The 13058-nt window shown below is 40.4% G+C and overlaps 1 protein-coding gene across 4 annotated transcripts in view; it reads right to left on the bottom strand.

Annotated features, from left to right (window-relative positions):
- The window catches only part of LOC115130439 (enhancer of polycomb homolog 1-like), a 77792-nt gene that overhangs the window by 19798 nt on the left and 44936 nt on the right, over positions 1-13058 (bottom strand). For 3 of the 4 annotated variants that reach the window (XM_065019558.1, XM_065019559.1, XM_065019557.1), the window contains 5 exons: positions 7279-7473; positions 3425-3570; positions 3048-3254; positions 2590-2738; positions 1174-1330 (listed from right to left, as the gene is read on the bottom strand). In XM_065019558.1, the coding sequence (XP_064875630.1) occupies positions 1174-1330; positions 2590-2738; positions 3048-3254; positions 3425-3570; positions 7279-7473 (854 nt within the window). The remainder of the gene's footprint in view (positions 1-1173; positions 1331-2589; positions 2739-3047; positions 3255-3424; positions 3571-7278; positions 7474-13058) is intronic. The other variant, XM_029661587.2, reaches the window with a different exon arrangement.

Genomic DNA, 13058 nt, shown 5'->3' with positions numbered 1-13058 from the left:
ATGCCATCTATTTTGTGAAGTGCACCAGTCCCTCCTGCAGCAAAGCACACCCCACAACACGATGCTGCCAACTCCGTGCTTCACGGTTGGGATGGCGTTCTTCGGTTTGCAAGCCTCCTCCTTTTTCCTCCAAACATAACAATGGTCATTATGGCCAAACAGTTCTATTTTGTTTCATCAGGCCAGCGGACATTTGTCCAAAAAGCACGATCTTTGTCCCCATGTGCAATTGCAAACTGTAGTCTGGCTTTTTTATGGCGCTTTTGGCGCAGTGGCTTCTTCCTTTCAGGTTATGTCGATATAGAACTTGTTTTACTGTGGATATAGATAACGATGCTGTTGTTCTGGGATTGATTTGCACTATTCACACCAAAGTACGTTCATCTCTAGGAGACAGAACACGTCTCCTTCCTGAATGCTATGACGGCTGCATGGTCCCATTGTGTTTATACTTCAGTGCAATTGTTTGCACAGATGAACCAGACTTGTGGAGGTCTACAATTTTTGGGCGTGATTTCTTTTGATTTTCCCATGATATCAAGTAAAGAGGCACTGAGTTTGAAGTTAGGCCTTGAAAACATCCACAAGTACAACTCCAATTGACTCAATTAGCCTATCAGAAGCTTCTAAAGCCATGACATTTTCTGGAATTTTCCAAGCTGTTAAAAAGCACAGTCAATTTAGTGTATGTAAACTTCTGACCCACTGGAACTGTGATACATTGAATTATAAATTAAATAATCTGTAAACAATTGATGGAAAAATTGCTTGTGTCATGCACAGAGTAGATGTCCTAAACGACTTGCCAAAACTATAGTTTGTTTAACAAGAAATTTGTGGACTGTTTGAAAAACTAGTTTTAATGACTCCACCCTAAGTGTACGTAAACCTCCGACTTCAACTGTATATCGTAAAATAAAATGCTGCAGTTGCTGTTTTTATATAATTTTCAGTTTTGTTTCATAGCTGGTAAAATAATTGCACAACATTAAACTTCAAATTCTATATAGCCTTCCTCGAGCTGCAACACTGCCTGCCTGGCTGGGGGCTATGCACGTGTGAAGAGCGGAGTGAAAAATTCATTTTTAGAAGCATTGCACACAGGCTAAACAGTTGGTCTAATTTACATGGCTGGTGGACAAAAAAGTACATGTTATGCCCTGTGTCTCTTACCTTCGTTTTGTAGTCCTTCATGTCCATGTGGTCTTGGTGGCGGTACTGGTTGCTGTTGGAGAGGGGAATGATGGGTATCGTGTAGATGGGCTTCACCAGAGCCCTCTGGGCAAGGGCCTCAGCCATCACCTCACTGCCGCAGTCAGGCATACCGTTCCTGGGAAAGACATATGGAAATAAAGGGGGCTTGATTAAGAAAGACTCTGAGAAAGACCGTTTTGGGTCAAAACATTGCACAATAAAACAGTGTGCCATCTTTTTTTATGACCTCACACCTGCAGGTTACTGGATGCGGCGGATAGGCTACACCATTTCTAAATTTGAGAAAATGACCAGGAAAGTAGTGAAGGAAGTTAGCTACCTGTGTCTCTGCCATGCCATTGGCACACCTTTTAGCATGAGTGCAAAACATCTATCAAAAATAGAATATCCAAATATAACGAAGTAAAAAATAAAACCATAGGAATAAAAGGAGCCACCAGGCTGATAACAGGCGGAAATTGCAATGTCACTACAAATCAGAGTCTGAAGTCAGTGACAGCTACTTTCAGATGAAATCGATTCCATTCTAATACGTGATATTTGGATAGTTAAGTTCCAAATGGCACCCTATTTCCGATATAGTGCACAACTTTTGTCCAGAGCCCAATGTGCCCTCTTCAAAAGTAATGCACTATATAGGAAATAGGCTGCCATTTGGGACGTATTATAGACTGCTCCACAAGGGAACAACAACCCCCAAAATAAGTATTAAGAAATATAATACGCAACTAACCAACAGTAAGCCTAGCTTATTCTATTCCATTCTGTGCAGACAATGCCATTCTTTTTTAATGGGCAGCAGTGTAACGAGTCAAAGTCAATGAGCTCATTGCTTCGACCTTACTGCAAAAATAAGGTGAACTCTATTTGATAATGCATGCAAAACAGAGCACTGAACGATGCTGCCAATTAATGAGCAGCAGAGCCTGTCTCCTTAAAAAAAACATGCTAATACCATCATACAGGATGCTTCCCATATTCCCTATACTTTTGACCAGGGCCCATAGAGTACTAGGGAATAAGGTGCCATTTGGGACACATCCTGTATGATGGGTATTAGCACATCTTTTTTTTGAACAAACATAGCAGTTTTAATCAACTAGACAGGCTACTGCAGATTGCCACAGATACAAAATGGCCGGTTTGTAAAAAAAAAAACTTTTCAGTTAATAGTCTGCTACAATCGCGGAGAAAATAACTGTTTCATTGATTTCGGGGACAATTCATTCATAATCCACAACAGCAGAAAATCCAAAATCCCAGAGAGAAATGGTGGGGTTTTGATTACAAAGTTATCCATTCTTTTCTCACGGTGATGACCTCAGTCTCCCTCATTCATATGAATAAAACATAAAAATATCAAATATGTATCACCTCTTCTCTACAATCTCCAGGGTGAGGTGGAGCAGCTCTCTCTTGCTCTTCTCCCTCCTCTTAATCATCTCCAGAATAGTGACGGCTCGGCTCAGATCCCGCCGCAGTTTCAGCATCTTCTCATACCCAGCTTCGTCGTTCTTACGGTTCTGCAGACACAAGTTAGATGTTAACATCTATGTTGGTGCAGGAATAAAGCATGGGAGCAGCATTTAAGTTAGGCATTTTCCTACTTTAAAATGTTAACCGGGTTCTCTGCTATACTGTCACTTCCTGAGAATAGTTCATGGCTAAATTACACACTAGTGAATACAGAAAGGTGGGTAAGAACATTCCCTCAACCATGCCCTGGGTTGCAATGCCCTGTGAAAAGGCCACCTTTCTGAAAGTGAAATGGTTTATTATACTTGAATGCAGCCCTTGTTCAGTTCCGTCATCCTACCTAGGACGTGGCTCACCTTTCTAGTCTGCATCTTCTCGGTCCTCCTGCGGAAGGCCACGTAGGGGTCTGAGGTGCTAGATCCGTCCCTCTTCTCCTGCTTCACCGTGGGGATGAGAGAACTGCTCTTACAGTTTTTCCTCTTCCTGGTCCAGTAGTCAAACACCTCCTTGATCAGCTCGTCATCCTCCTTCAGCAGCAGCTTAGCCTCCTGCAGGTTCACCAGCTGAGCAGACAACACACATTTAGTCACACTGTTCTTTCTAGTACTCAAGCCTTTCAACTTTTTTATTATCAAATAAGCAGAAAGGTAGTCGACAAAAGGTTTGATAAACACTGGCATTACGTCCCATTTTCTGAGAGAACTGCCTTCAGCATTGTCGTTTGGTAAAGTACCTGCGTGCCACTGCCTTTCTCCAGCCGGTCGATCATGTCCTCAAACTGTAGAGAGGTGATCTCCATCTTCTTCTTCAGCTTATTCACAAACACCTCATCCTCTGAATCCAGGTCGTAGTCCGGCTGCTCTGTATCCAAACTGAAAGCTGTGATAGAGAAGACAGGTTGAAGTAAACAAAAAATAACCAACTTGTTTTTTAAAATATATTGTTTTAGGTGGTAGACCAGCTTTAATATATTGCAGATAAATTGTGTGATCTAACAATGTAATTATATGTATCCTTTCAAATTCCCCATATTTTCTTTTGTAATAAATATGTTCCTTTATTATTTCTCCCTGACCTTACCACCTCTCCCCTAATTGGAGTAAACTAAATGGACAACAACACGTAGGCTTCTACTTCCAGCTTAAGAAACGTCCCCCATCTGTTGACTGCATTTATTTTCAGCAAACTTTACATGTGTAAATATTTCAATGAACATAAGATTCAACAACTCAGACAAGCTGAACAAGTTCTACAGACATGTGACTAACAGAAATTGAACAATGTGTCTGTCCCTGAACAAAGAGGGGAGTCAAAAACAAAAGTCAGTCAGTATCTGGTGTGGCCACCAGCTGCATTAAGCACTTCAGTGCATCCCCTCCTCATGGACTGCACCAGATTTGCCAGGTCTTGCTGTAAGTTGTTACCCCCATTCTTCCAAGGCACCTGCAAGTTCCTGGGCGTTTCTGGAGGAATGGCCCTAGCCCTCACCCTCCGATCCAACATGTCCCAGACATGCTCAATGGGATTGAGATCTGGGCTCTTCGCTGGCCATGGCAGAACACTGACATTTCAGTTTAGCAGGAAATCACGAGCAGTATGGCTGGTGGCATTGTCATGCTGGAGGGTCATGTCAGGATGAGCCGGCAGGAAGGCTACCACATGAGGGAGGAGGATGTCTTCACTGTAACGCACAGCGTTGAGATTGTACGGACACTGCAATTTATTGCCCTGGCCACATCTGCAGTCCTCATGCTTCCTTGCAGCATGCCTAAGGCGCGTTCACGCAGATGAGCAGGGACTCTAGGCATCTTTCTTTTGGCGTTTTTCCAGAGGCAGTAGAAAGGCCTCTTTAGTGTCCTAAGTTTTCATACCTGACCTTAATTGCCTACCGTGTGTAAGCTGTTAGTGTCTTGATGACCGCTCCACAGGCGCATGTTCATTAACTGTTTATGGTTCACTGAACAAGCATGGGAAATGGTGTTTAACCCCTTTACAATAAACATCTGTGAAGTTATTTGGATTTTCACTAATTATCTTTGAAAGACAAGGTGCTGAAAAGGGGACATTTTTATTTGAAGAGTACATAATATATACATTTTACGGCAGTATATTTTACATTAGTTATATTTTGTTTTTAGTCCCAGCGTTCAGCTACCCTCAACTCCTCCCATCTATCTCTGACATTCTTACTGACATATTTTTTCCACTGTGCTGTTCCACTAAAAGTTGTTAACTTTTCCATTCTAATAGTTTCTACAGATTGTAAATTAAAGAAACATTTTTGCTGTGAGTATTCTATTAATGATCAATTGACTAGGACTTTTCAAAATCACCCAGTCATGCTATTTGCAGCGTTAGCTCTAAGTAAATTTTGCCATTCCTGAACTTGCGACCAAAAACAAGCCACATACCTAAACAAGTGATCTAATGATACGGTCTCTTCTCAGAAAAAATGTGCAGAGATGGGTTAGTTGTATCCCCCATACAGATAACATTCTGGGGCGGCAGGTTAGAGCGTTGGACTAGTAACCGGAAAGTTGCAAGTTCAAACCCCCGAGCTGACAAGGTACAAATCTGTCGTTCTGGGTTATGGGTGTTCCTAGGCCGTCATTGAAAATAAGAATTTGTTCTTAACTGACTTGCCTATTAAATAAAGGTCAAATAAATAAAAATTCTATAGGTTTCAAGGTAGTTGTATAATTTAAATTGAAAACTACGTTTTGAATCTGCCGTTGTTTTGTGTATAATTCATAAACAATGTGCCATAGAATCGGTACATTGAAAATCTCCTAACTGTTTTGCAACCTGTATGGCACATCTCTACATGTTTTGGTCATTAAATGAAACTGGTATACTTTATCACAATTTTGGTCTTTTATGCAGGGCCGAAAGAAGTTCCTTAACTTCTCCCCTTCACACTTGCCTCCTCCGTTTGAGGTAATGCTGCAATCAGTTGGATATACTTTTTGATAGAGCTGCATGTGTAACAACTCCACCAGTCCTATTTATATGTACAAACATCATCCCCCAAATGTTTGTCTTTTTTCTTTATAAATTTGTATATTTGAGTTTAACCATAATATTTGTTCAAATATTTCTGCCTTTTCTTGTGGCTCAAACTGAAATTGCAACCAGCTTTCTATGGCTTGTTATAAAAATAGATATATTTTGGAGATTAAGTTATCTTCAAATAACCAAAAGTGAGAGGCTATCTGGATGAAGGGGAAAAGGTCATTTTTGAACACAGGATGAGACATTCTTACAATCTGCTTGAGAACCAGTTCAGATTTAAGTATAGTTATTGTATGACTAGAGCCTTTAGTAAGAGATCCAATGCTTTAATATTTAAAATAACTTCTCTCCTCCGAATTCATTCACACCCCTCGACTTTACGTACTTTGTGTTGCAGCCTGAATTTAAAATGGGTTAAATTAAGATTTTTTTCGTCACTGGCCTACACAATACCCCATAATGTCAAATTGTTACCATGTTATCCAAATTCTTCGCCAAATAAACATTTTAAGCTGAAATGTCTTGAGTCAGTAAGTATTCAACCCCTTTGTTATTGCAAGCCTAAATTTGTTCAGGAGTAAAAATGTGCTTAACAAGTCATAATAAGTTTCATGGACTGTGTGCAATTATGGTGTTTAACATGATTTTGAATTAATGCCTCATCTCTGTACCCCCCACATACAATTCTCTGTAAGGTCCCTAAGTCGAGCAGTGGATTTCAAACAGATTCAACCAAAGACCAGGGAGGTTTTCCAATTGGTTGTTTAAAAAAACAGCCATTAAATATTCCTTTAAGCATGTTGAAGTTATTAATGTTGAAGTTATCACCATGAGGCCAATGGTGACTTTAAAACAGTTACAGTTTAAATGGCTGTGATAGGAGAAAACTGAGGATGGATTAACAACATTGCTCCATAATACTAACCCAATTGACAGTGTGAAAAGAACAAAGCCTGCACAGAATAAAAAATATTCCAAAACATGCATTGTTTGCAACAAGGCACTCAAGTAATACTGCAAAACATGTGGCACAGCAATTCACTTTTTGTCCCGAATACAACGAGTTGTGTTTAGGGCAAATCCAAAACAACACTTTACTGAGTACCACTCTCAGTGGTTGCTGCATCATGTTATGGGTATGCTTGTAATCGTAAAGGACTTGAGTTTCTCAAGATAAAAAAAGAGAAAGCAATAAAGCTCAAAACACAGGTAAAATCCAAGCGGAAAACCTGATTCGGTCTGCTTTCCAACAGACACTGGGAGATGAATTCACCTTTCAGCAGGGCAATAACCTAAAAGGTCAAATCTACACCGCAGTTGCTTACCAAGACGTGTGGTCAAGTTACAGTTGACTTAAATATCCTGGCAAAACCTGAAATGGTTGTCAAGCAATGATCAACAACCAATTTGACAGACCTTGAGGAATTGAAAAATAATAAAATGGGCAAATGCTGCACAATCCAGGTGTGGAAAGCACTAAGAGACTTACACAAACATTCAAAGCTTTAAAATCGCTGCCAAAGATGATTACATACAGCCGGGAAGAACTATTGGATAAGAGCAACGTCAACTTACCAACATTACGACCAGGAATACGACTTTCCCGAAGCGGATCCTCTGTTCGGAACACCACCCAGGACAATGGATCTGATCCCCAGTAGCCGACCCAAAACACCGCCGCAGCAGAAGGGGCAGACGAAGCGGCCTTCTGGTCAGGCTCCGTAGACGTGCACATCGTTCCAGAGTATACTACTCGCCAATGTCCAGTCTCTAGGTAGACGAAATACGAGCAAGGGTTGCCTTCCAGAGAGACAGAAACATGGCTCTCTCGGGATATGTTGTCGGAATCGGTTCAGCCAGCGGGCTTCTCCATGCACCGCGCCGACAGAAATAAACATCTCTAGGAAGAGGAAGGGCGGGGTGTATGCTTTATGATTAACAACTCATGGTGTAATCATAACAACATACAGGAACTCAAGTCCTTCTGCTCACCCGACCTAGAATTCCTTACAATTAAATGCCGGCCATTTTACCTACCAAGAGAATTCTCGTCCGTTATAGTCACAGCTGTGTACGTTCCCCCACAAGTGAACGGCCCTCAAGCAACTTCACTGGACTCTATGTAAATATATCCGGAGGCTGCATTTGTTGCTGGGGATTTTAACAAAGCAAATTTGAGAACAAGGCTACCTACATTCTATCAGCATATTGATTGCACGACACGCAGGGATTATTCTCTCGACTACTGCTACTCTAACTCCGCATACAAAGCCTTCCCCTGCTCTCCCATTCGGCAAATCTGACCACATGCGATCTTGCTCGTTCCGTCTTATAGGCAGAAACTCAAACTGGATGTACCAGTGAGGAGAACCATTCAACCCTGGTCTGACCAATAGGAAACAACGCTTCACAATTGTTTTGATCACGCGGACTGGAATATGTTGGTCAACCTCAGAACAACTATGACCTATACGCTGACTTGGTGAGTGCGTTTATAAAGAAATGCATTGGTGCTAACCATTGTGACTATTAAACCTACTCTAAGCAGAAAACGTGGATGGATGGCCGCATTCGCACTAAACTGAAAGTGCGATGCACTGCATTTAACCATGGAAAGAGGTCTGGGAAAATGGTTGAATATAAACAGTGTAGTTATTCCCTCTGCAAGGCAATCAAACAGGCGAAATGCCGGTACAGGGACAAGGTGGAATTGTAATTCAACGGCTCAGACACGAGACACATGTGGCAGGGTCCACAGGAAATCACGGACTACAAAAACAGCCACGTCACAGACACTGACGTCACGCTTCCAGAAAAACAAACACATTCTTTGCCCGCTTTGAGGATAATACTGTGCCACCGTAACGGCTTGCTAACAAAGACTGTGCCCCCCTCTCTACTTCCATGGCTGACGTGAGTAAAACATTTAAATGTGTTAATCCTCGCAAGGCTGCTGGCCCAGACGGCATCCCTGGCCACATCCTCAGAGCATGCGCAGACCAGCTAGCTGGTGTGTTTACAGACATATTCAAATCGCTAACTATCCCAGGCCGTTGTCCCCACATGCTTCAAGAAGACTACCATTGTTCCTGTACCCAAGAAGGCAAAGAACTGAACTACTACCGTCCTGGAGCACTCACTTCTGTCAACATAAAGTGCTTTGAGAGGCTAGTCAAGGATCATATCGCAGCCACCTTACCGGCCACCCTAGATCCACTTCAGTTTGCATACCGCCCCAACTGGTCCACAGATGACAGAATCACCATCACATGGCCCTATCCCATCTGGACAAAAAGAATACCCATGTAAGAATGCTGTTCATTGACTACAGCTCAGCATTTAACACCATAGTACCCTCCAAGCTCTTCATCAAGCTGGAGGCCCTGGGTCTCAACCCCACACTGTGCAATTTTAAAATGGAGAAATTTGTCCTAAAAATATAAATGAACTCCCATGGCATAATTGTGTTAGTGTTTGCAACAATATATAGTATAATGGGCGACATACTGTATCTAAAAAATATTTTAACTTTTCTCCAGACTTCTGCGCTTCAATGTCATTAAGTATAACAAAAGTAAAAAGCCATTTTAAAGCATATCATATGATGGTAATCATGAAACTAATTGACATAATTTGAGTCAATCGGAGTTGAACCTGTGGATGGTTTCAAGGCCTTCAAACTCAGTGTCTCTTTGCTTGAAATCATGGGAAAATCTAAAGAAATCAGCCAAGACTTCAGAATTTTTTAATTTTTTTTTTTAGATCTCCGCATCTGGTTCATCCTTGGGAGCAATTTCCAAAAGCCTGAAGGTAACACGTTCATCTGTACAAACAATAGCACGCAAGTATAAACACAATGGGACCACGCAGCCGTCATACCGTTCAGGAAGGAGACGTGTTCTGTCCCCTAGAGATGAACGTACTTGTGTGAAAAGTGCAAATCAATCCCAGAACAAAAGCAAAGGACCAGGTGAAGATGCTGGAGGAAACGGGTACAAAAGTATCTATATCCACAGTAAAACAAGTCCTATATCAACATATCCTGAAAGGCCGCTCAGCAAGGAAGAAGCCACTGCTCCAAAACTGCCATAAAAAAACAGACTACGGTTTGCAACTGCACATGGGGACAAAGATCGTACTTTTTGGACAAATGCCCTCTGGTCTGATGAAACAAAATAGAACTGTTTGGCCATAATGACCATTGTTGTTTGGAGGAAATAGGAGGCTTGCAAGCCGAAGAACACCATCGCAACCGTGAAGCACGGGGGGGGGGGGGGGCAGCATCATGTTGTGGAGTGCTTTGCTGCAGGCAATGCAAAAGGCAATGCTACCGAATACTAATCGAGTGTATGTAAACTTCTGACTAGTGGGAATGTGATGAAAGAAATAAAAGCTGAAATAAATCACTATTATTCTGACAGTTCACATTCTTAAAATATAAGTGTTGATCCTAACTGATCCTAAGACTGGGAATATTTACTAGGATTAAATGTCAGGAACTGTGAAAAACTGAGTTTAAATGTATTTGGCTAAGGTGTATGTAAACTTCCGACTTCAACTGTATGTGGTACTCAAAATAAAATGTAATTTTTTCTGGGTAGTTATATTTCTGCCAAGCATGGATATAATAACCTTGTGATTACCAAAAAAAATGGCCATAGTTTTTATATATTTTTTAAACACTATGTTATACTGAATCACAATAAAAATGAATTGGCTTTATTCTTGAATATAACTAATAAGGGCATAGGTGAAACATTTTTTTGCTACTTGGAAAACCTTACGTCTTTGACTCATATACTGTATTTTATACCGTCTACTGGACCTTGCCTATGCCGCCCATGGCTCATCCATATTCTTATATGTACATATTCTCATTCATCCCTTTAGGTGTGTGTATTCGGTAGTTGGGGAATTGTTAGATATTACTGCACTGTTGGAACTAGAAGCACAAGCATTTCGCTACACTCACATTAATATTGGCTAAGCATGTGTAAGTGACTAATAAAAAGTTTGATTGGATTTGATTAGTACTTACTCAGAGGTATGAATAATTAAGTAAATTAGATATCCGTATTTAATTTTCAATATGTTTGCAAAAACGTCTTAAAAGGTGTTTTTACATTGTCATTATAGGGTAGTGTTAGTAAATTGGTGAGAAGAAAAAATAAGTCAGTATTTATAATCAATGTTTAATTCGGCTGTAACAAAATGTGGAATATGTCAAGGGGTATGAATACTTTCTGAAGGCACAAAGGCCCGTTTCAATTGTGTCTGGCTTGCGGTTTCAAATAAAGCAGAATATTTTGTGCTCATGTAATTAATAAAAAAAGTTGTCAGAAGTAGGCAGGGCCATAAGTAAATAGGTAAACTAGGATATGACTAAAGAATTAATCAAGGTGATTTTTCCACAAATACACAGGTATTGTCCTTTCCACGGTAGCAAAATCTTTAACAATTTGACCAGCTTTCTACACTGAAGAAAAATATACAACACAATATGTAAAGTGTTGGTCCCATGTTTATTGAGCTAGGGGGGGGGGGGGGGAGACCTGGAAATTTTCCAAACGTGAAAAAAATAGTCTCAAATTGTGCACAAATTTGTTTACATCCCTGTTAGTGTGCATTTCTTATTTGCCAAGATAATCTATCCACCTAACAGGGTGGTATATCAAGAAGCTGATTCAACAGCACAATCATTACACAGATGCATCTTGTGCTGGGGACAATAAGAGTTAGAGTTTTAAAATGTGCGGTTTTGACAAAACGCAATGCCACAGCGAACAATTGGCATGCTGATTGCAGTAATGTCCATCAGAGCTGTAGCCAGAGAATTGAATGTTAATTTCCCTACCATAAGCCTCCAACATAATTTTAGAGAAATTGGCAGTATGTCCAATCACAGGCCACAATCAACAGCCTGATCAACTCTATGCGAAGGAAATGTGACGCGCTGCGCGAGGCAAATGGTGGTCACACCAGATGGTTTTGTGATCCACGCCACTACTTAAAAAAAATATTTTTTTTTTAAAAAAAAAGTTTTTAATGTATTGTTACCAACAGATGCATATCTGTATTCCCAGCCATGTGGAATCCATAGATTAGGGCCTAATGACTTCATTACAATTCTGTTGCATTTATATATTTTTTGTTCAATATATTTATAAATAGTATATGTAAAAAATAAATAATTCATTCTAACAAAAATTCCCTAAATAGAAAAGTGAATTTATAGTTTACTTATAAACTGTTGGATTTTGGGGATTTTACCCATTTTATTATTTACGGTCATCTGTGTCAGTCTTGGAGTCTATTAGTTTTCTTTTAGAGGTTGGTTTTTCATTTTGTCTGTGTTAACTCTACGCCATGTTTTGGTGTTGACTGCGTCAGTAGTATGTTAATAAAATTCTCTAACCTTACAAGTTGTTTTGAGTTATTATCCAGTTTGGATGATTTTGGCCAGGAGTGAGTAGATCAGCGATAAAGCACATTCATTTCTACGCTTTTTCACAAGGCATTCTGAATTTAGCGCAGATCACAATCAGCAGCTTAATGCGGCGAACTACAGAAATACACTAAGCTTGCAAAAAGCCTGCCCTCCCTTTGCCTTTGGTTCGACATGAAAGCCCCTTAGAAAAAAACAGAGCTGACAGGAGTGTTTGTGCGCTGGGGCTGAGAGGGGGTCCCCTGGGCTTAGACTATTCAGTGTCCCACAACCCCTGCCTAGCCTGTGCCCCTCTACCTTCCCATATGTGCCCTCTCTGACTGTGTGAGTGTGCTCAAATGTTTTCAGACCACAGGACACCTCTGGATCACACTGCTGCTATTAGAGAATCCCCAGGGGCTGACAATCACTTAAAGGTCCAATGCAGCCAATTTAATCTCAATATCAAATTCTTTGAGTAACAGTTAAGTACCTTACTGTGATAAAACATTAAAAAAAATTTGAAAACAGAAACAAAAAACAGGTTTTTAAAGAGCAATTTCTCAAACAAGAATTTTACTACGACTGTCTGTTAGTGGTCTGAGTTGGAAGGGGAAACCAAAAAAAAAAAAGAAGCCTTTATTGGCAGAGAGGTTTGAAACGCTATCTTATTGATGTATTGCACCTAACTAATTTACCGCATGGTGATGTCAACATGGAAGGCCAAAACTCCATCCCACCAAAAAAGAAATTTCAGGGTCTTTTGAAACTACTCTTAAACTAAAACTACATTACCATAATTTTCACAATTTCACACTATTACTCCAACCTTAGTGTGGAAATATATACACTGCTCAAAAAAATAAAGGGAACACTTAAACAACACAATGTAACTCCAAGTCAATCACACTTCTGTGAAATCAAACTGTCC

Source organism: Oncorhynchus nerka, linkage group LG6, assembly GCF_034236695.1.
Source record: "Oncorhynchus nerka isolate Pitt River linkage group LG6, Oner_Uvic_2.0, whole genome shotgun sequence".
Lineage (NCBI taxonomy): Eukaryota > Metazoa > Chordata > Actinopteri > Salmoniformes > Salmonidae > Oncorhynchus > Oncorhynchus nerka.
The sequence above is the reverse complement of the archived record's forward strand: the minus strand, read 5'-3'. Positions and strand labels throughout refer to the sequence as shown.